We start from the raw sequence: 24,375 nt of genomic DNA on the forward strand, positions 1-24,375 counted from the left end.
CCAGCAAGCCTTGACATTGTAACCAAGGGATATTAGTTAAAGGGGATCTCCACTTTGGACAAACTCTGCTTGTTAGAAAAGTCCATTGAGAATAAACTGATCTCCTTCTAGGAGACCTGGCAGTCAGTGTTCAATTTCCCTGCAGCGTCACCCCAGAGAAAATGAAGCATTGCATAGTGTCTGTTCACATCAATGGGTTGTGTGTATAATTCAGGACAGGCACTCAAGGGCAAGAGACCCTCTTTATAACCACTCTCCAAAAAAGGAGGATCCTGAACGGACTCACTAATATAGTGTATGAAAACAGTTTTTCTAATCTGGACAGCCCCTTTAATAGGGTTCTTCTCTTTGGACGGTCCTTCAATTAGTTAGAAGAAAAGAATCCACAGTTGCTGGAGGAGAAGGGGGTCAAAGAAGGGTTAAGTGGATTGCTGAGTACATAAGCCCTGTTGGTAACTGCACTTGGTATCTAGTCATGGTCAGAACTGGCAAAGTCACATGTAGAGAGGATTATTTTGCATCTGATAGCACCGACATATAAAAAAATGTAAAAAGATTGGTATACCAGAGGAGTAGCTATTGGGGTTGTAATGGTGGAAGTCACATCTATGCTGTGACCATTTTGGGGGCATAAAGTTCCTTTTTGCCACATAGTACACCAGCAGATATTGCAGTGGAGTCCATGAGCTTCTGAGTAGTACTCTACGTCCCATCTCGCTTCCTGTGCTCTCTGGGGTCACAGAAGAAAAACGAATGGATTAAACCCTCACCACTGGTAGGCCCAGGTTACTCACCAGGGGGAGGACCTACACAATGACTGATGCACTGTCAGTCAATTAGGACTGCCCACTGGACTCCTAAACCGAGATTGAGCAGGTATTTTAATCAATGTTATACTGAACCATTTACAGTAAACTATATATCAATCTGCTCAGCTACTCCTGCTCTTTGATGGGCTTTCTATATTGTCATAGTGATAAGTTCCCTTTGAGATCTGTCCATGTCAGCCCTGATGACTGATCTCTCAGTTTAGCTTGTTATGTCATCATGATTTCTATGTGTATGTTACTGACTCATTGGTGTTTTTTTGCAGGACGAGAAGAACCAGATGATGACGACCAATGTCTGGGTCAAACAGGTGAGTTACCTCCGGTGCGTTTGTAGTGTCCCAGTACAAGGGTTACACGACTCTATATAGGTCAAAGTAGCTTCCTATTTTGGATCTTCTAGTCAGTGTGTATGAGAGACAGAGAAAAGATAAGACAGTGACTAAGCGGCCTTGGCTTGTGCCAGAGCCCTTGATGGGAACTACAGCTGTTATTCTTAACAGAGACTGAACCCACCTGTATGCAGTGCTGAGCCATTAGAAATGGGGTAACCATGGGTTGGGACACCCTTGTCTACGCCATGGATCTTTTTAAATGTCATGACAGTCACCCCGTAGAAGAGAGGCAGAGGGACTGATCCCCAGTAAGACAAAGCTGCTAAGTGCCGACGTATCTTACTGACAATGCTCATCCATTTGGGGAAATCTGTCTACGCTGTGGATCTTCTTAACCATCAGGACAGTCACCCCCTAGATAAGTGACAGAGGATCTGATCCCAAGTAAGACAAAGCTGCTAAGTGCCGGCATATCTTACTGACAATGCTCATACACTTGGAGGAATCTTCAGTGGAAGCTCAACCTAGAGACAGAGACCTAAGACTCATACTACCTTAGCTGGAAGTCTCTGAGCTGGTGGGGCAGAAGGGAGTCATATATGCAAAGCCCATGTACTGTATATGCACGAGTACTTGTAATACTAGGACTAGAAGTTCTTTTTTCAAGTATCTATACCATAGTCCCGGCAGAGTTCTGCAATAATTTGAAAAGGGTCCCTACACTTCCCTTACACTACACTGCTATGCCTGCTACAAGTCTTTCTCTACTTTCTTCACCTCTACCTAAAGTCTGAATCAAGAGTTGTATTACTTTTTGCACTAGCAGCTGTGAGCAGTTCCCTTTGTATATTTTTGTATTGCACTGAAACTTTTAGGGGGGCATTTATTAAGTCCGGCGTTTTTTACGCCGGACTTAAAAATGCCCCCGCAGCTCCGGCGCTACGGAGATTTATGTAGAGGCGGACTGCCTCTACATAAATCCCGTGCGCGCCGGTGCGCACCGTTGAAAACCTACGCCAGCTGAGGACTGGAGTAGGTTTTCGGCGTATATTTGGGCAGAACGGATGGTAAATCGCGCGGACTCTGAGTCCGCGCCCTTCATTCCGCCCACTACACGCCCCCTTTCCGCCCCCCCTGGCGTACTCGGCGGAAAGTGCCGATTTGCGAATATTTTATTCGCAAATCGGCCATTTGCGTATAAAAAAAAATACGCAAATCGGCACTTTATGCGGAAAATCTTCAGTTCGCAGCATGATACATGTGGCCCTTAGGGTACAAACCCACACACCGTATACACAGCAGATACGCAGCAAAAACGCAGCAGATTTGAAGGTGCAGATTTGATGCTGTGTTCAGTTATTTAGATCTAATCTGCTGCGTATTTGTTGCGTATTTGCTGCGTATCGCAGCAGTAAATAAGCTACGTACGCGGTGTGTGGGTTTGTACCCTTAGGGTACAAACACACACACTGTATACACTGCGTATTTACTGCTGCGATACGCAGCAGATATGCAGCAGATACGCAGCAGATACGCAGCAGATTAGATTATATAACTGAACACAGCATCAAATCTGCACCATCAAATCTGCTGCAGATCTGCTGCGTATTTGCTGCGTTTGCTGCAGTGCAGGGAGCTCTATGATTCGCGCGCTGCCGGGGATAGGACGTGACACCCCCGGCAGCCGCACATCAGACGGGGACAGACGGAGGCTGGAGGAGAAGAGACGATCGGCGGGGGAGCGGGTTGTTAGGTAAGTTTTTTTATTTATTTTTTATCTGCCTTGCGCGGGGGAGGATAAGAGAGAGGGGACCATCTATAAGGGGGGGGGGGAGAAAGGGGACTATCTATAAGGGAGGGGGGATAAGAGAGAGGGGACCATCTATAAAGGGGGGGGAGAGGGGACTATCTATAAGGGAGGGGGATAAGAGAGAGGGGACCATCAATAAAGGGGGGGGGCATCTATAAAGGGGGGAGAGAGGGGACTATCTATAAGGAGGGGGGGAGAGGGGACTATCTATAAGGGAGGGGGATAAGAGAGAGGGGACCATCTATAAAGGGGGGGAGAGAGGGGGCCATCTATAAGGGAGGGGGATAAGAGAGAGGGGGCATCTATAAGGGAGGGGGGTTAAGAGAGAGGTGGCCATCTATGAGGGAGGGGGATAAGGTAGCGGGGCCATCTAAAAGGGGGGGGAGAGAAGGGTCCATCTATAAGGGAGGGGGGTTAAGAGAGAGGGGGGCCATCTATAAGGGGGGGGGAGAGAAGAGAGGGGGCCATCTATAGGGGGGGAAGAGAAGGGGCCATCTATAAGGGGGGGGAGAAGAGAGAAGGGGCCATCTATAGGGGGGAGAGGAGAGAAGGGGACATCTATAAGGGGGGGATAAGCGAGAGGGGGCCATCTATAAGGGAGGGTGGGAGAGAGAGGACCATCTATAAGGGGGGAGAGAGGGGGCCATCTATAAGGGGGGGGAGAAGGGGCCATCTATAAGGAAGGGGGGGAGAGAAGGCGCCATCTATAAGGGAGGGGGGGAGGAGCAGGGGCCATCTATAAGGGGGGAGAGAAGGGGCCATCTATAAGGGGGGGGGGAGAACATAGGGAGAGAGGGGGCCATCTATAAGGGGGCTACATAGAGGGATGCATATACTATAAGGGAGTCACATAGAGTCAGCCTACCTACTAAACGAGGGTGTAAAGGGGCCAATACAGATGTGCAGTTTGTATAGAGATGAGGATGGTGTCAGTGTGAGGAGCCTAATATGTCTGTCTGGCAGATTCTGTGGATTCGTGGCTCGGAGAAGTTCTCATGATGGTCCAGAGCAGATGAAGACGAAGATGAAAAGGGAAGAACTCTGATCAGAGAAGACGTCCCCAGTGAGTCACCTGATATAACAGCACTGTAATGTATATGGTGTACAGAACCTGTGTAGAGCTGGGTACCTCTATATGACTGGATGAGGTGATAGTGATCTGTGTACAATGGATGTTATTCAGTAGCAGCGGCGGTATTAGTCACTATTAGTGGTGACATTAGTCAGTATGTGGTGGCATTAGTCAGTATGCAGTGGTATTAGTCAGTATGCGGTGACATTAGTCAGTATGCAGTGACATTAGTCAGTATGTGGTGGTATTAGTCAGTATGCAATGGTGTTAGTCAGTATGCGGTGGTGTTAGTATGCGGGGGTATTAGTCAGTATGCGGTGGTATTAGTCAGTATGCAGTGACATTAGTCAGTATGCGGTGGTATTAGTCAGTAGGTGGTAAAATTAGTCAGTATGTAGTGACATTAGTCAGTATGTGGTGGTATTAGTCAGTATGCGGTGGTATTAGTCAGTATGCAGTGACATTAGTCAGTATGCGGTGGTATTAGTCAGTAGGGGGTGGAATTAGTCAGTATGCCGTGGTATTAGTCAGTATGTGGTGGTGGTGTTAATCTCAGCACGGTGACCAGGCCCAGAAGCTTCTCTCTCTGTACACTGTGTAGTGGTAACAACCTGTAACTGCAGCACTGCAACATAGTACAGAGACAGAAGCTTCTGACCCCATTTACTGTGTTATTATCTGTAATTCCAGTCATGACCATGATGATACAACATGTAGCCATGCTGCGATCACAACATCCTCTCATAACTTATCACTGCGCGTTGAGTGGGCCTGTGTGCTCTGAAATGCCAGGGCTGATTTTCAGTCCCAGTCCGGCCCTGCTAACATGTAAGCAGTGTGTGTTGGCACTGGGGGTGCTAGGACCGGAACATGGACCATTGGAGGCTGGGGGGAGGCTGCCTGGCAGTGGGACCGGACGATGGTTATTGGGGCAGGCTGCATAGGGGGGCCAGATGGCCATATGTTAAGGGCAACAACAGAAAACCAGGTGGCAAGATGTTTATTGGGGGGGGGGGCAGAGCAAAGGACCAGATGAGGTGGCAAGATGTTTATGGGGGGGGGGGGGGGGGGCCGGGTTGGGTGGACAGCCCCAGGCCCAGGGTACATTTAATCCGCCACTGCTTAGGGTACAAACACACACACCCTTTACGCAGCAGATACGCAGCAAATACACAGCAGATCTGCAGCAGATTTGATGGTGCAGATTTGATGCTGTGTTCAGTTATTTAGATCTAATCTGCTGCGTATTTGTTGCGTATTTGCTCCGTATTTGCTGCGTATCGCAGCAGTAAATACGCTGTGTATACGGTGTGTGTGTTTATACCCTTACAAGTAAAGTACCAACTACTGGTTTAGTGCTGGACTCTGTCACCTTACTCACACTGCACCTGCACCCTCACACAACACAACTGTCCTACTTTTCAAGTGCAGTGCCCGTGTGTCCAATGGGTGGGTATCGCTACTCCTGGTCCTCCAAACACCAGAACCCACAAGCTTCCTCACCACCAGTGTGCAGCAGCCCGGGCCACGGTACTTTCACATGATGTGGAGCTACAAAGAATTTCTGCAAGGATGATGATTGATGAAGCAGCTGTGGACTGATCCATTTAGCCATACACTTAGCTTATCTCCCTTATATTGTGCTGTATACAGGCCATAGGTCGTATTGGTTTACAAGCATCTAAATAAAGTGGTTGTTTGTTTTTTATTTTACCAATTTTTAGACAAATTTGTAGGAATTCATATGTAAACCCAATAATTTGGATGTGCATGGGTCAATCTTTTCTAAATCATCCAGGCTTAGAAAAACAGCACCCTTTTTGTCCTCAAGTTATGTGTTGTATTGCAGCTTAGTTCCATTACAAAGAATGGGGTTGAATTTTTATACCTCACACAACCAGGGGTGGTGCTGTTTTCAGACCAAAGCGTTTGTGGGGGGGGGTTTTGTTTTGTTTTTTTTCTTCTAATTTTTATTCTTTGGTAACCCCTTTAACACTTAACCCATTTAACCCCTTTAAGGCAAAAATTGACAGTAAGATCCATCAACAAGCTTGTGGTTTCTAAACACTGTAATTTTGGGGTGATTTATGGCGCTCTCTTAAAGTAAACTTCTCTGTGTTGCCCATAGCAACCAATCACAGTTCAGCTTTCATTTTATAAGAGCGATGTGAGAAATTAAAGCTGAGCTGTGATTGGTTGCTATGGGCAACAAAGAATCTTACTGTAGGACGATAACTCTCCTCCATATTTCTAACAAACCAACCGAAAGGTTATAGGGATATAGGGGGAGAGTTATCAAACATGGTGTAAAGTGAGACTGGCTCAGTTGCCCCTAGCAACCAATCAGATACCACCTTTCATTTTCCAAAGGGTCTGTGAGGAATGAAAGGTGGAATCTGATTGGTTGCTAGGGGCAACTGGGTCAATCCTACTTTACACCATGTTTGATAAATCTCCCCCACACAGTATATATGAGACAGTGTAGTGTTCATGTCAGTCCTGTAGGGGGCGCTGCAGTGTTTTGTGGTTACATAGTGATAGGGAATGTTTATATTATTATCAGATGTTTGCTCCTGGGGGGCTAGCTTTTAACACAGGACGCCTTGTCTACATTATTCAGGAATCATGGACCCCTTTAAGTAATGTAATCCTTTGATATCAGTTTAAATTGAATCGCCCCCTGGTAATTCCTCTTAAGAGCCGGTAAATAACCCGTGTGTTGTGTGCCCCCTCCTGCAGGAATGGCATGATTACAAGCTGCGCTGGGACCCCCTGGAATATGAGAACGTCACATCAATCAGGATCCCCTCCGAGCTGATCTGGAGGCCAGACATCGTCCTGTATAACAAGTGAGGCCGCCATCATTGTTTGCATTCCATTAGAATGCGATGCATTTAAAGGGATTCTGCACAAGAATACTGATCACCCAACCTGTGACTGTCCAGCTGTTGCAAAACTACAATTCCCAGTTGTAGTTGTAGTTTTGCAATGGCTGGACAGTCACAGGTTGGGGACCACTGCAGTAGGATATGCCAAGATGATCTCATACTAGTCATATCCAGTTGTCAAGGTATGCTGGTAGTTGTAGTATTGCGATAACGGAGTATAGCATGGATGTTCTGCAGCTGCTGAGCTGTGTATTATGGGGTTCTACAGCAGCTGATGTATGTATTATGATGTTCTGCAGCAGCTGAGGTGTGTATTATGATGTTCTGCAGCAGCTGAGGTGTGTATATTATGAGGTTCTGCAAAAGCTGAGGTGTGTTATGAGGTTCTGCAGCAGCTGAGGTGTGTATTATGAGGTTCTGCAGCAACAGATGTGTGTATTATGAGGTTCTGCAGCAGCTGAGGTGTGTTATGAGGTTCTGCAGCAGCTGAGGTGTGTATTATGAGGTTCTGCAGCAGCAGATGTGTGTATTATGAGGTTCTGCAGAAGCTGAGGTGTGTTATGAGGTTCTGCAGCAGCTTAGGTGTGTATTATGAGGTTCTGCAGCAGCTGAGGTGTATTATGAGGTTTTGCAGCAGCTGAGGTGTGTATTTTATGAGGTTCTGCAGCAGCTGAGGTGTGTATATTATGAGGTTCTGCAGCAGCTGAGGTGTGTTATAAGTTTCTGCAGCAGCTGAGGTGTGAATCATGAAGTTCTGCAGCAGCTGAGGTGTATTATGACGTTCTGCAGCAGCTGAGGTGTATTATGAGGTTCTGCAGCAGCTGAGGTGTGTATTATGATGTTCTGCAGCAGCTGAGGTGTGTATTATGATGTTCTGCAGCAGCTGAGGAGTGTTATGGGTTTCTGCAGCAGCTGAGGTGTGTTATGAGGTTCTGCAGCAGCTGAGGTGTGAATCATGAGGTTCTGCAGCAGCTGAGGTGTGTATTATGATGTTCTGCAGCAGCTGAGGTGTTAATCATGAGGTTCTGCAGCAGCTGAGGTGTGTATTATGAGGTTCTGCAGCAGCTGAGGCATGTATTAGGTGAGGCAGCACTATTGTTTCTCCATCACCGGCTGATAGACAGGAAGGATCTTCCCACAAAGTGATCTGGGGCAGCCGGTTCTGAGGAGGAGATTAGAGATGTCTCTAGATTGTTCAAGTTCTGACAAGTAAGGAGTATAAAGCCTGATAAGGAAATAAAAATCGCAATGTCAACATCCAAAATTTGTTAAATTAAAACGTCCGTTACAAGGAAATATCTCCATAGTCTGGTGGCGCTGGTGCGTTTCATGTCATTACTTTCATCTGCCTGACATTTCATTTACCAAACGCATTATCTGAATGTCATTTACTGCTTGACAAATCTTGTGAGTTTAGCAAAATGTTCAAAATCCCTGCAGGGGAATAGGAGGGAGTGAGACCTGAGCACGTGTGCTGCATAGGCTGTACAGAGAATGACCCCCATGGAAGGGTCGTCTACAGGAGCCTTTATAACACAAGCAGTGGACACCGCAAGAAAAGTACAAGCCGAGATCTCGCTTTATTGCAGTAATCTCTCATCCCGCTTTACCCGTTTTCATACAGCAAAGGCATTTAAGCACACGGAGGATAGAATGGATTATCTGGAGAGGCTCTGAAAATAGAACAAGTCTCAAAATTAAAGTGAACCCATCAGGATTTTTCTACATTTTGCACATTCCTCATATAACCTATCCTGTTATAGTTACATCCTGTATTATACCCCAGAGCTGCAGTCACTATTCTGCTGGTGGGATCACTGTGTATATACATTACATTACTTATCCTGTACTGATCCTGAGTTATATCCCATATTATACTCCAGAGCTGCACTCACTATTCTGCTGGTGGGATCACTGTGTATATACATTACATTACTTATCCTGTACTGATCCAGAGTTATATACCATATTATACTCCAGAACTGCACTCACTATTCTGCTGGTGGGATCACTGTGTACAAATTACATCACTTACCCTGTACTGATCCTGAGTTACATCCTGTTTTACACTCTCTATTCTGCTAGTTAGTATTATAAACAATTTGGCTCCTGTTATGCACCTTTTATAACTCTAAAGGGGTTATCCAGCATTAGAAAAACATGGAAACTTTCTTCCGGATACAGCACCACTCTTGTCTCCAGTTTGGGTGAGGTATTGTAACTCAGTTCCATTAAAGTAAATGGAGCTTAAAGGGGCTATCCAGCGCTACAAAAACATGGCCACTTTTGCACCACACTTGTCTCCAGTTCGGGTGTGGTTTTGAAACTCCTGAACTGGAGATAAGAGCGGTGCAAAAGTGGCCATGTTTTTGTAGCGCCGGATAACCCCTTTAATTGCAAACCACACCTGAACTTGAGTTGTGTTATTTCTATAAGAAAGTGGCCATGTTTTTTAAATGCTGGATAACCCCTTTAATAAGTTTCACAATGGCAGTATCCGGGCAGGTTATGATACCCCATGTATGGGGGGTCAGTCTGGATGAGACTGAGCCTCATAATCCTTAAATTCAGCTTCCCTACTTTAATTGCTGGGAATTAATTGTTTCTCAGAATGTATTATGCAGATATGGAAGCTGACCAAGACAAAGACCAAGCAAGGAAAAGCTCCAGGCCTCGCATAGATCCTCATTATCGTTTGTGAACAGGAAAGTTCCTAATGGCCTTTAGTTTTGTCTTTGCACACAGTTCCCATCGGAGGTTGTGTCATCTCAGAGTTAAATAACCTGCTACTGTGTGAATATGCTTGAGACGCACTTTCGACGACTCTCCTGTTCTGCTCCAGTCATTTAGATTCCACTGTAATTAACGCGGGAGGGCTGAAGTGGAGGATTCTGCTCCGGCAGCAAACCTTCTTGTGGTCTTCATTTTCTAAAAACACTCTGGGGACCCAAGAGAGGCCGTCTGCTTCGATAAGTGTTAGCTAGGGAATTACCACTTATCATGAAAGAAGCTTGTGATTATCAAACAGACCTTTCAAGATCCGCTAAAACTGAGATGGAAATGTTTGTACGGGACAAAGTCTCTGTATTTTCTCAGACGTGTGATCGCAATTCTCTTATCTTTTCCTTCTCTTAATTTGTGATTAACTTCTGAATGCAGAGATCGGGCATCGAGGGGAGGGGGATAATCTCATAAGGACTGTGTAACTACTAAATTGCCTCGGAGACGGAGGATGAGATTTTTTTTTTCTTTCGAGAAATGTTTTGTATTTATATAATCAGTTCTGATGGGATTAATCTTGATAAGAAGGTCAAGAACTCAATCAGAGTAGAGGATCGCAGAGGTTACGGTAAAAGTCTAGAAGAGACAATCAATGGAGGGCATAGAAGGTTGCAGTGAGTGTATGGTAGACCCCATCAGTCCCTTATGCAGAGGACTCTAGATGGTTCTAATAAGTATAATAACCAAATTGATACTTTTGATAGAGAACTGTAGAAGGTTCTACTGGGGGAGTCTAATAAACCAAATTGATGCCTTTGGAAGAGAATTTTAGAAGGTTAAAGGCTGGGTCCACTACCTCCTTACTTTAACCTTTTACAATCCTCTACCCTCTACTAGACCCTGAGTGGAACATTTTAAAGAATTTAAGGCACTGACTGCATCTACAACCCCCTTGGTCATCTAAAATCTTTTTGCAACCATCTCAGGACCACAAGGTTGAGGTTAGGATAGGAAAAGGTTAACACAAGACCAAATTGGCAAATCTATGTTAAGTGCTGCAGAATCAGTTAGTGTTGGATAAATGATCAGGGACGTAACTAGAAATGGCTGGACCCTATAGCAAACTTTTGCTTCCCCCCCCCCCCATTCCCGACTGACCACTAAGCCGTAAAGTGTAGCCATAACTGCTTAAAGTGACTGTACCACCAGGCCCAGGCTGAAGCACTGGAGGCGGGCCGACCCTCCCTTAGTGGGAGGAAACCCTAGCCCCTCTATGATAGGGTTCCATTGATTCTAATGGAGTCACGTCATAGAGGGGCTGGGGTTTCTTCCCACTAAGGGTGGGTCGGCCCGCCTCCAGTGCTTCAGCCTGGGCCTGGTGGTACAATCACTTTAACTGCAAGTGCTCGTCTGTAGAGCTTTCAGTTATAGGGATTTGCAGATCCCAGGAGGTCTGCTCAGCCACCGGGTGCTGTAAAGGATGACAGATCAGGGGGGCCAGTGCAGGAGCAGGTCACCAGGCCCCTTGATTAGGTTGGCCCCATAGCAGCCACTATGGTTGCTACAGTGGTAGTTACACCCCTGTAAATGTTATTCATTAATATAAGTGTAGTGGACCCAACTGCTCTATCATGAAGATTACAATGAGAAGGTTACAGTGAGAAATCCGGTAGGTCTGATCATTAATAGTCATCCATGTTTGAAGGAGGTGTATGTCTAGTAGACCCTAACAGTGTATGTAATAAAATTGTCTTGAATGTTTTTTTGAGTAAAGTCAAAGTCGAAAGTTGTGAGTGTCTCAAAGACTCAATACAGAAACCTGGTAAAGATAGACTTATGGTAGAAATTTGAGAAAAGTATAAAGTTTTCGAGAGGGTCTACTAGACTAAATCATCACCTGATAGGGACCGTAAAAGGTTGTCATAGAACCATTTCATGTTTTTTTCAATGTAGAAGATGGTTATAAAGAGAATCTGGTAGATCTATTCAGTTGTTGTTATAGGTCTGGAGAAGGTTTATAGAATAAAAATGTACTCAAGCAAAGCCTCTTAATGGAGAGTCGTAGAAGATTATAAAAGAGTGTATGCTAGACTCAATCAATAGTCATAATGGTGGGATGTGTGAGTATTATAGTAAAAGTTTAGAAGGCCCAATCAATGATGGTTGTAGTGGGTGTCTAGTGGGCCAAAGAGATGCATTTCACCAGGGATTGACTACAAAGCTCTTGCAGGTCCTAGTTGCAGAAATCTTTGTCCCTGGTTGAGGATTATATAAGGTTAAAGTAAAACTATGGTAGACCCAAGCAATTCCTCATGGAGATGGTTACAAAGAGAGTCTAGTAAAGTAATCAATGGTTGTCATAGTGTTGCAGGTGTACTGTAAGTTTCTAGTAGATCCGATCAATAAATTGATCAGAGTCCTTTAGAAGCTTCTACTGAGGGATTAGTGGACAAAATCAATGTCTTTGATACAGGATTATAGAAGGTTGAAATAAAAATTTTATGGACCCACTAAGTTTCTTAGAGGTTTACAAGGTTATAGTCGATGCATTTGGTGTATAGTTGTAGAGAAGGTTACAGAGAGGATTTAATATCCCACAATTGATCATTGAAAACTTTTTCCTGTTTGTGAAAAAGTCACTTTCTGCTCTGATATACTTGAGTTCATGGATTAGCCATGGGCTATGTTGTCCCATCATCCATGTATATATCTACACATTTGAGATGACACATACATAGCATTCTGGATTTGGAATAGCTTACATAAGAAGTTGGTTGGGGACATCATCTATCAATTACAAAATGTTAAAGTCTCCATGCTAAAGGTCTGTAGGTTACATTGAAACCTCCAGCCCATGATGTCTTTTGTACTTGACCTACTGAGGAACAAGAGCATTATTATCTGGGGCGCAGATGGAACAATCACATTCGAGCCCTGGTGCCACATGGTAGATAGGGGCTCTGTTGCAAGTTTTCAACTGGAGCCCAAGAGCTTCAAGTTATGTATCTATTTAGAAATCTAGATGGCATCCAATATAGTGCCAATTAGAGTGCCCACAAGGTTTTCCAGGGCATTATACCTGAGCAGGTACCCCTACCAGCAGAGCTGGGGCAGAAGAGGGGGGGGGGGGGTTATGTTATATACACCAGTTCTCCAGTGTACAAATATTTGCACACAACTTTTTGGTGTTTTGTGCCATTCGTTCTATTTCTTTATTTATTTTTTAAGAAACTTTAACTGGGCTCAGCAGAAATGGTCTCCCACCGCCCAATACAATTGCGGTAATTAAAAATAAAATTATAGCAGATATCTCATAACTGGCGTAAAGAAAGTCACATTTTCTAAGAGTCATGTACTTTTTAATACATTTGGTGCATGTTAATCCATGGCCCGGACTGAGCTGCTGTTAATTTCAGGTCCTACCTGAAGGATATAAATTAAATGAAACCACTCATCTACAATGACCTAGTTCTCTCCAGTAAACATGCAGCATAATGCGTCGTGTTTATTCCTTGCACGCAGCATCTTAAGGTGGAAATAATGTTATTCCCATGCCCTGGAACTAGAGAGAGAACCTGAGTTTGGCAACTATTTATTGGGAGATAATTTCCCCTTCCTTACACCAGCGGTTCTCTGGGGGCCTCCATCTCTTTTATACAGCAGAGGTTCATCCTTCCTCATCCTCCCTCCTTAGTGCGGGGGTCAGGACTGGGTGTAGGCTCTGCTATCATTAGTGGGGAAAGATAGAAAATCTGCTGCTACCGGCTGATAGTGACAGGAGCCTGGGAGCGCAGAAGCATCTCGCTGTTTCATCCCAGATTGTGATAGCGTAGAGCGTCAGATGTCAAACTGTCTTATACAGGAACTGAGGGGAATGTTTGTATATGGAACAGAAGTGATCTGCTCAGGCTGGAGGAAGAGCGAAACAAACTTCAGTCTCCTTCTATATATATCAACACGCCATTAATATTATATGAAACGCCATCTGTGCCAATGAGAAGGAGCAGGGGTCAGCAATGAGCTTCGTACGGTCCCAACTCCCCCGGGGGGTTATATTGTTTGTTGTACTCAGCACTAATATAATAGACCAGTTTTAGAAGATTGTAATTGGGAATTGATGTTAGCATTGGCGTTGGCATTGGCTTATGTCACAATAGGGGAGACTTATGTTCTGCACTGAGGTTGATTTGATATGCAATGGCTCCCTCTATAAGGAAAATACCCAAAGTTAAAGGTGGTCATAGGTACAGCTTTCTCTTCAACCCCTCCCCCCCCCCTCAAATATATTTGCATGTGTTCAGCCAAGCGTTTATGTGTTCGTAGTGGGCTAAGCTGCTGCCAGATTCCCCTTTTCTCCTAGAGAACAACAGGATTGGACAAAAGAAATCAACATGCCAGGGTCTTTTCTCCCCCGATTTCTGCCTCTGGGGAAACTCAGAACTTCCCCATACACATTAGTTTTTGGCCAACTTGACCAAAATTGTTGGGTTGAGCCATGTGCATCCAACGTTACGTGCTGTATGGCCCCCTGTAACCTCAGGACCATGTATTGGCACTTGGGATTCTATAGGGATTGTATATGCTATAGAAATGGAGAGAAATTTGGCCAAACCTGACAATTTTGGTGGCACTGGCTGACTCTGAGCCAAATCATGAGGCATTTAGGAGTCATCCGAACTTGGGGCCAGGGCATTGTGACTTTGCTAATAGTCTGTATGTTCTGCTGTTCCATTGCAGATAATAGAAAAGAACGTAGCCATGGAACTGCATGGAATGGCCTGTATGGAATGAGAAAATCATCCTGGACAGCTCTGAGGTTACTTGCAATGTGTCCACATTCAGGAGTTATGGTGCAGCATGGTGGGCACCTAAAGTCTTTGTAGTCTTTGCCTCAGATACATGTTATAGCAGAGTTTGTCAAGACTTGATGAAACTGTAGTTTTGGAATAGCTGAAGCGCAGAACAATCAAAGGTGCATGATCGGAGTTGTAATTTAGCAACAGCTAGAGAGCCACAAATTGGGGATCACTATATCTTAGGTCTCTTGCACATTCTCGAAGTAGAGGACAAAGTGGGATGGATCCGGGCTGTCTGAATGTTCTGCGTTTATCTTCAAAGCAACTCTCATGGATGACCCGTGATGATGTGCAGCATTCTCTATGCAGAACATATGTAATGGTCTCTATATGAGATTCATACCACAGGTCTCGGTATTTAGTGAGACGCCATGTAGAACAGTCTTTAGGAAGCTAAAGCCGTTCCATAGTAATTCTCCATTAATAAAACGATTGTACATTATAGTGAGGAGCTGCCAAGCGGCCTGTGTGTATCCCGTGCAGTCTGACCACAGGCTCTGAACCACTGGCGCTCATCATCTGCCTGCTGAAAGGTGTTTTCCTGCTCACCAAACCGAGCACTTCCTCTATTTATATGCGAGGATACAGAAAACCTTTTACCCAGTCTGTTAAATATGCAAGACAGCGCCGGATCTGATAAGTCAACACGGGAGGATTTGTGCGGCTTAATGTGTAAGTGTTAAAATTGGGAACGCCGCGTGGAATAAATACCTGCAAATTACAAGAGCCAAAATGCGTACAAGGAGACGTTGATACGTAGCTCTAACCCAAACCCCCCCCCCCCCCAATATCATTGCCTAGTGGCAACAATGTTAACCCCCTCCCATCACAGCTAATTTTTCTCGACAGCATTTTTGCTTTTTCTTATCCTCCTCTTACAAGAGCCATTACTTTTACATTTTCCATTGACGTCTCTGCAGGTGGCCTGGTATTTTTTTGCAAAACGACTTTTTTTTTTAATGTTGCCATTTATTTTAGGATACACGGGATAAAATTACGCCATTGTTTTTTGTGCTTTGTTTTATGGAGTTCATCGTACTTCATTGTACAGGTCAAAACGATTAGAGCGATTCCAAATTTAGAGCTTTAATGCCATTTTTTTATGTGCATTCAGCGATTCAATTTTATTAGGTTAACCCCTCAGAGTGGTGAAAGACACCGGTACAGTACAGGAGCAAAAGGTCTGTCATCAGACTGGAGTCCCTGCTGCTGTATGCATATTCCGTTGTACAGTACACTATTAGCGTAGCACACCACAAACTATGCCTACATGAGCAGGGACATCAGTCTCTTGCTGAACTCCCTGCTCCTGTACTGTATTGAGTGGTCATAAATATAATGTATATATAGCCGCTCACTATGCAACATATAATCTGCCACCTGAGGCAAGATTCTCATCTTGCCTCATGGGAGATGCAGCTCTGGTTATGAAACCCTCCGAGGGCAAGAAGTTAATAGCAGATTGCAGGGAAGGGAGACACCTGGTGGACAAGACTTTTGAGCTTCTTTTCTGGGCTAAAATGGAGGGAAGTTGTTTGAAATCTGTACCTGCACCCTTACTCTGTACCCACAATCTGCCCCCCCCCCCCCCCCTAAACCGCTTGTATTTACAGATAGCTGCTATTAATCCAAGATCTGTCCTGAGGTCCGTTTGGCAGGTGATGCAGTTATTGTCCTAAAAAACAACTTTTAAACTTGCAGCCCTATGTCAAATTGGTGTGTCCTAGAGTGTCTGTGCCCTAGGCGTGCACCGCCTCTCCATCCCTCCTCATCATTAGGAATGCCCCTGGGGAGGATTTCTCCTAATCATCACTTGTCTGAACTCTGCAAATGAGCCTTAACGATCCAGCACCTGTGCAGTGTTCAGACAGGTGATGAATAGAAGAAATCCTGCCTGGGGCATTCCTAATGGTAAAGAGGGCCGGAGAGTAAGTGCAAGTATAGGGCACAGACACTCTAGGCCACACCAATTTGACATAGGGCTGTTTAAAAGTAGTTTTTTAGGACAGGACAGATTTTCGATTCAAAGCAGCTATGTGACGGGCAGATTGTGGATACAGAGCCCCTTTAATGCACTGCAATGCTTTTGTATGGCAGTGTGTTGTGCTGGAATCACTGTTAGTATGCCCTGCCTTTGACTAGACCCCGGAGTGCTGTCTTAACCTCAAAGTACCCCATCAAAGAGATTGAATGGATTCAGGGATCAGAGTTATTTCCCATTCTAGCTGCTGACATTAAACAGCCATCACCCACCATATATTGAGCGGACAGAGCTGGTGAGTCCATGCGATCACATGTTGGGAAGGTCTAGGATTAGAAAAGCATGGCTACTGGTTATATAAAACAGAGCCACACCTGTCTGTGGATTTTTTGTAATATTGCAGCTCAACTGCATTCATTTTACTTGAACTGAGCAGCAATACCACTCACAGCCTGTGGACAGGAGTGGCACTGTTTCTGGAAGAAAGCATCCATGTTTTTCTAATACTGAACAACCCCCTTAGCCTATACATGAAATGGCAAATTTCTTCCTCAACTAGTAGAACAGAAGGTCTGACGTCACTGCAGCAATAAGCACATTTTTACCATGTTTAATACAATAGTCAAAGTGGGCTTGGGAAAGTTGTATAATCCTTTATCTGGGGCAGACCAGAATGTTATGTACATATACCGAGTAATTTTTTTATAAAGTTTTTATTCCTAGTACTGATCATTGGTTTCTGGCTTGAAATATAGAGTTGGAGGAAGAGTAATTTTATATATGACAGCGCTGTGTATAAATACCTGTATGAAGATAAACAATGTATTACACCTGTATTATGGCAAGCAGGGTATATAAGTATAATCACAAGCCGTGTGTATATGTCTTTATGATGGTAAGCAATGTATATTGCCTTTAGCAAGCAGGGTGTATATGCCTGTATGATGGCAAGCGGGGTGTATACCCTCATATGATAGCAAGCAGTATATATAAGCTCGTACGAGCTTAAACAACTGTATGATGGCAAGAAGCATGTATACAACTGTATGATGGCAAGTGGCATGTATACAACTGTATGATGGCAAGAAGCATGTATACAACTGTATGATGGCAAGTGGTCTGTATACAACTGTAAAGGCAAGAACTGTGTAATTGGCCTTAATAAAATCTTAATAGATTCCCTTTTTGAGACATTTTCACCATTGTCACATCCATTTTTTATATGTAAACATCACATCATCTCAGAAATTTCCTTTCTTCTTGTTCCCTTTAGTGCTGATGGAGACTTTGCCGTTACCCACCTGACCAAAGCTCATCTCTTTCATGACGGGCGCATAAAATGGATGCCTCCTGCCATTTACAAGAGCTCCTGCAGCATCGATGTCACTTTCTTCCCCTTTGACCAGCAGAATTGCACCATGAAGTTTGGCTCGTGGACTTACGATAGAGCAAAGATTGACCTTATCAGTATGCACAACCATGTCGACCAGCTTGACTACTGGGAAAGCGGCGAATGGGTTATCGTCAATGCTGTCGGCAATTACAACATCAAAAAGTACGAGTGCTGCACAGAAATCTACTCGGACATTACATATTCCTTTATCATCCGCCGGCTCCCTCTGTTCTACACCATTAACCTCATCATCCCATGCCTTCTCATCTCCTGCCTGACTGTGCTGGTCTTCTACTTGCCCTCAGAGTGTGGGGAGAAGATCACCTTGTGTATTTCTGTGCTGCTTTCTTTGACCGTCTTCCTCCTCCTCATTACAGAGATCATCCCATCCACTTCTCTGGTCATCCCTTTGATCGGAGAATACCTACTGTTCACTATGATCTTTGTTACGCTTTCTATTATAATCACAGTGTTTGTGTTGAATGTGCACCACCGCTCTCCTCGCACACACACCATGCCAGCTTGGGTACGTCGAATATTCTTAGATGTGGTGCCTCGGGTACTATTTATGAAGAGACCAGCAAAAGATAACTGCAAGAAGCTGATAGAGTCCTTACATGCTGGAAGACTTAGTCCTCCACCTAGGTTGTGGAATGAGACAGAGATTGAACCAACCTTCCAGAGCTCATCGTCAGCCAGTCCCACCAGTCAGAGGGCTTCACCTACATCTTCGTGCTGCCACCAGTTGGAACAGACTGCAAATACCCAAGTGATCTGCAAGTCTCCATCAGGGCAATACTCAATGTTGTGTGAAGAGTCAACCTTGGCTAGCTGTCCTTCTCCTCAAAACAAGACCCATCTTCTCGGAGAGCCTCAAACTAACCTGATGCCAAAAGTGCGTTCTGTAAGTGTCCAACAGATGTACACCCCCAAAGAAACCAATGAGGGGACAATTCGTTGCCGCTCAAGGAGCATACAGTACTGCTACCTTCATGAGGATTCCTCTCAGACCAATGGTCAGTCCAGCAACTCACCATTGTCTCACCATGTTCATGAAGGACAGCAAGGGAGTCAAAATTCCCAATGTAAATGCAAGCCCAAAACCCCAGAGAAACCAAGTGGTGCCAGCCAAGTGACCAAAACAATTAGCGCCAAAGAGCAGCATGTACTCCTAATGTCCCCATCTCTCAAGCTGGCCATAGAGGGTGTCCACTACATCGCAGATCACCTGAGAGCAGAGGATGCAGACTTCTCTGTGAGTATACTGATGAATATTTACTGAATTTTAATGGCCAATGTATAATGTAACAGGCAATAGGCAAAGGTATCTGTAATACATTCAGGAGACCTCTTTAAGTGCATGTATCCTGGTGATCAATATATTGATGTGCATGCATTAACCCTGAGGTGATGCAAGTGCATTAGTAGGAGGGAATAAGCAAATGTCCTGCGGTTAGGATAAAGACAAGAAAGCAGGGAAATTCCATTATATGGTGTATGGAGATGTGAGCGGTGGAGAAAAAATTATAAGGTGTGTGTGTTGGCACCAATAGGAAGAGTCTATCCATTGGGAATTGGCGAGTCAGTACGAATCTGGCCAATTAGTGGTGAATTTATAAAAATTCTTTATAACTTTGTACTTTGCTGACGTATCAAGACTAGATTGCTCTTAATTGTATAGCAAGTTTAGGTAAAGCTGGCCAAACCTAACAATCTCAGCTAACAATTTAATGTATATGGTGACCTCTTGACTATCCCCTAATGCCAGGTGACAGAGGATAGAAGGATCATGCATGTTGGATTTGAACAAGCCCAATCCTTTTGCTTTTGGGAATATAAGTAATTACCAGAGGCATCTGGCAGCAATTTTCTCCATCCTTCCATTCCAAAGACATGAAGCAGAATTAAGAAAGATAGCTCTTGGCTTGCATATACTCTGAATGAAGTGAGTAAGCTGCTGCCAGACATATATAAGGATCCAGCATGTTGAAATCCAACCATCCAATCCCAACAACTGCCAATGAAGGACTGATGGGAGGCCTCCATAACCATTAGGTGGTCGCCATGTTTGTCCAACCTTACTCTAAGATGTATGACCATATACCTTAGACTAAATTGGCTGAACCCCTATAAAGAAGACATGAATTTTAGCTTCAGATTTTGGCAGGATCACCTGACTGTCGGTGTCGGAGGAAATGATAGTCAGCCAGTTGAATTTCAACAACGTATGTTGAATTTCAACAACTGATCCTTTAGTTCCCTAGGGAAAGAGAGCACTACACTTGTTGTGTGCAGTATTGCTGCTCAGCTTCATACACTCTCTGGCCTCTGCAGCTGATCCCAAGGTAAGAGTGACCCTGGTTATGGATAAAAGCCAGCCATTGTTGTCTGACTGTTGAAGATGTTAAGAACTTATAGAGTACTGGCAATGATCTACCAGTGGACCTAAGATGTAGGAGCATCTTATCTGCCGTGCCATACTAGGGTTGGGGGCACATGGAGCACTTCCTCATTGCTTAGTCTCGGCCTGTGCAGGAGACGCTGCTGACCTTGGCTCTCTATGATTCAGCTCGGGTCATTATGCAGCAGGTGCACGCTGTGCCGTCTGATAGCTTTAAATGGAGACCATTGTCAGCAAGCTCCTCACAGTGTGATAAAGTGAGCGCACAGCCTGCAATCATTTAGTCTATTTCCATCTCAAGTAGCTGTTATCTGTCTTACCTCTCAGCATCCTTCTCCATAGCTTTCAACCCCCTCTACTTCTTGCATTGTGGATGCCAAGGCTTTACATTTTTTTTTCCTCGGCACTCATCGCCTTCCTCTCTCTTTTGCATTCTGTAGCTGACTGGCTTTCAGGCTCACAGTTCTGCTTGACTTCTGAAGGCCTTCCCCTGTGTCTGCCATTCGGTGGCCATGCCTGTAGCACACATCAACCTGTTAAAGATGTGTTACTGCTGTCCTTCCTAGGATTGCTGATGTGCACTATAGCACGACTGAAGGCTACGTATCGCAGATCATTGATCCCAAACCTGTGGCTGCCTAGCTGTTGCAAAACTGCAACTCCCAGTAGGCCCTGACAAAAACTGTCAGGGCTAACTGTGAGTTTTAAAGGGGTTATCCAGGATTTTAAAAACATGGCCATTTTCTTCCAGAGACAGCACAACTCTTGTCTCCAGTTTAGGTGAGGTTTTTCAACTCCGTTCTATTGAAGTGAATGGAGCTTAGTTGCAAATCACACCTGAACTGGAGACAAGAGTGGTGTTGTCTCTGAAAGAAAGTGGCCATGTTTTTCTAACGTTGGATAACCCCTTTAATTTTGGTACTGTTAAAGATGCAGATGACCAGGACTGATGTGGAGGTTGAAACAGTGAAAGGGCCACAGCTGTGGATCAACACTGAAACCCTTTTTTTCTTAGGATAGGCGGAGGTCCCAGTGTTTATATCCCCTCTAATAGGGGGATACCTTCTCTTTATAACATGGGTCTCCAAACTGCGGCCCTCCAGCTGTTGAAATACTAAATTTCCCATCATGCCTGGACAGCCAAATCCAAAGCTTTAGCTGTCCAGGCATGATAAGAATTGTGGTTTTGCAACAGCTGGACAGGCTGCAGTTTGGAGACTCATGCTTTATAAGGTGTGACTACCCCTTTAATAAGTTGATGTTCTTCCCATATTCCTTGTCTCATCTACATGGTATATGTATAAGCTATCCATTAAGTAGATTTATCTCTCCTTCCTCCAGGTAAAACAGGATTGGAAGTATGTTGCTATGGTGATTGACCGGATCTTCCTATGGATGTTCATCATCGTTTGCCTATTGGGAACTGTTGGACTATTCCTTCCACCTTGGTTAGCCGGAATGATATAACCTCAATGTCCTAGGACAACGCACAGACTGGCTTTGCCGACTGTGGGTGGGGAAACATCGGACTAGGGTGGGAATATAGGGGAGCATGAATGCATGGTGTATGCAGACAGGCTGGACCGGACACGAGAACAGACTGAGGTACTTAAGATTTCAGGCGAAACTAGGACAAAGTGGAGGAGAAGGACCAGAGTGCGAATGCGTGTGACAGTGTCTGTAGTATATAAATATTTAATCCTATGTCTGACTCGCATGAGTGAGCTCGGAAAGCTCCTGGGGATACCCGAGGGCAGAAATCCATTTCAAAGGCGTTCCCTGCGTCCGTGGCAAGGAATCCTTCATTAAATATTTGCTGTACACAGCTCACTGCACAAAGCAATGGTGTGTTCTGACCAAACCCTGCTGGTGTGCAGCAGGTGGGTGAATAAACATGAAGGAAACCTTCAGGATAATCTGTCTGTGGTCTTCTGTTCATTTCTATGGTGTGTCCTGTGTGATGACGATGAATGGGAGAAAAGGGAATCTTCAAGATTCTAGGCAATATTCTTAATATATGTTTTGTGGACATGTCACGGGAAAAGTGCTCGAGGGGGTGTACATCTCACCCAGGTTAATACGGAACGTGAGATGGTGAGTCCAGGAGGCATCTGTGCTCAGCAGTGTTATGCTGCTGAGCTATTATTTATTATTGCCGGGCCTGGACTTACATGGAATGGCAGATAGGTTTTGGTAGTGGGATTTGCCATTCCCTCCCCCCCGATCCAGGTCAGGTTTTGGGGTCAGGTGTCTCTGGCCCTAATCAGCCTGACAGAGAAAAGCCCTGCAGAGGATCCTTGGTTTGCTCTCAGCCAGAAGTGAACAGCCTGCAGGCTGGGTTTGCTGCGAGCAAAGGATACTGTCGCTGCTGGGGGCTTACTCAGCGACTCTGCTTACCAAGTGCCAGATAGGTGACCGGTTGTTAGTAAGTGCCCGGACGGGCAAGGACCTTTTTGTTTTTGTTTTGTTCTGAAAAGCATGGTATTGCTACATTTCTGTTGAGGACTGTTTATGCAGCTAATAAACACCCAGTTGTTTTTTATAAGTCCAAGTTTGCTGTCTGAACTGTGTCCAACCACACCATCCCCCGGGAAGATCCCTACAATTGGTGGAGGATGCAGGCAAAACGGTTGCTAGGGGCAACGGTGTGCATCAACTTGGCTACAGCTGCTTATGTCCTGGGTGAAGGCTGCGGCTTCACTCCAAAAACAGCCAAGCAACATGGAGGAGATGATGAAGCAGTTAATGCAAGTGAGTTTGCAGCAACAACAAGCTCTAACAGACGCTAACCTGCGCCATGAACAGACAATGGCTGCACAACAGAGACTTATTGAGCACCTGATAGCAAAGCAGGAGGCGTCTGCAGGTGCTAATCCCCAGCTGGTGGCAGCAGCCACGCCAGAGACTTTGTCTGTGAAAAGAGCCGTGCAGCGTGCGCTGCAAAAGATGACTGCTGATGATGATATTGAGGCCTACTTAACTGTCTTTGAGCGGGTGGCTGAGCGAGAGAAGTTACCCTCCACTGAGTGGGCAGAAGTGATTGCGCCCTATTTAACAGGCGAACCTCAAAAGGCCTACTATGACCTCAGTGAGCAAGAGGTCAAAGACTATCCTCGGCTAAAAGCAGAGATACTCGCCCGACTAGGAGTTACTGCTGCTGTCCGTGCCCGGAGGGTCCGCAACTGGAGCTACAGTCTGGACAAGTCAGCGAGGTCCCAGATGTATGACCTGATCCATTTGGCAAGAAAGTGGTTGGAGCCAGACACCTCTACTCCTGCCCAGATCCTAGAGAGGGTCGTGATGGATCGCTACCTCCGTGCCCTTCCTGCTGATCTACAACGCTGGGTAGGACAAGGTGACCCTAGGAGTGCCGACGAACTCGTCAGCCTTGTGGAGAGGTTCCAGGCGACCGAGGACTACCTCCGTGATGTTCCTGCAGCACCGTCACCTCCCCGGAGTGCCAGATCTGTGCCATCATCTGGTAAGAGACTTCCATCTATTGGGGGAGTGTGGAGGGGTGCTGATAGAGGGAAGAGCGCTCAGGAGATGTCTCAGGGGAAAAAGACTGGTGATGGTCCCCGGTGGCTAAGTGGCCCTAAAAAGGACTCCCTGCCAAGGAGACCAGGCCCTATCCAGTGCTGGAGATGCCATGAGACGGGACATATGTCTGCCTATTGCCCTCTTACCACTGAGCCCATGGAGTGTGACGCTAGCCGGCGTCAGTCGCTATTTGCGGAGCCGTCTTTTGTTGCAGTCACTGGACTAGAGACTGAACCACAAGTCTGCAACATTACTGTAAATGACTTCCCTGTTAAGGCGTTGCTGGACTCAGGAAGCCTTGTCACCTTGGTGCATGCCAGCCTGGTGACTGGGGACTTTGTGCCAAAAAGACATATGAGTGTGGTATGCATACATGGTGATACAAAGGTTTACCCTATAGTACTGGCTAATGTCGGGACTGAACTAGGCACGGTACAATATGAAGTGGGTGTGGTTAAAAACCTTATGCATAATGTGATATTGGGGCGTGATTTTCCTTTGTTCTGGGCTCTATGGGGAAAACAACAATCCCCTGAAAGGAGTGAGGAGAC

General features: G+C 45.2%; 1 protein-coding gene across 5 annotated transcripts in view; it reads left to right on the top strand.

Annotated features, from left to right (window-relative positions):
* Window positions 1-22,178, top strand: part of CHRNA4 (cholinergic receptor nicotinic alpha 4 subunit) — a 48,745-nt gene extending 26,567 nt beyond the window's left edge. The window contains exons 3-6 of one of the 5 annotated variants that reach the window (XM_069953891.1): window positions 1,094-1,138; window positions 6,784-6,893; window positions 17,764-19,138; window positions 21,626-22,178. In XM_069953891.1, the coding sequence (XP_069809992.1) occupies window positions 1,094-1,138; window positions 6,784-6,893; window positions 17,764-19,138; window positions 21,626-21,751 (1,656 nt within the window). In that variant the 3' untranslated portion in view covers window positions 21,752-22,178. Of the gene's footprint in view, window positions 1-1,093; window positions 1,139-5,532; window positions 5,575-6,223; window positions 6,268-6,460; window positions 6,689-6,783; window positions 6,894-17,763; window positions 19,139-21,625 lie in introns of those variants that run through there. The other 4 variants (XM_069953889.1, XM_069953890.1, XM_069953887.1 and 1 more) reach the window with 4 other exon arrangements.
* Window positions 22,179-24,375: the final 2,197 nt, after the last annotated feature.

This window comes from Dendropsophus ebraccatus, chromosome 14, assembly GCF_027789765.1.
Source record: "Dendropsophus ebraccatus isolate aDenEbr1 chromosome 14, aDenEbr1.pat, whole genome shotgun sequence".
Lineage (NCBI taxonomy): Eukaryota > Metazoa > Chordata > Amphibia > Anura > Hylidae > Dendropsophus > Dendropsophus ebraccatus.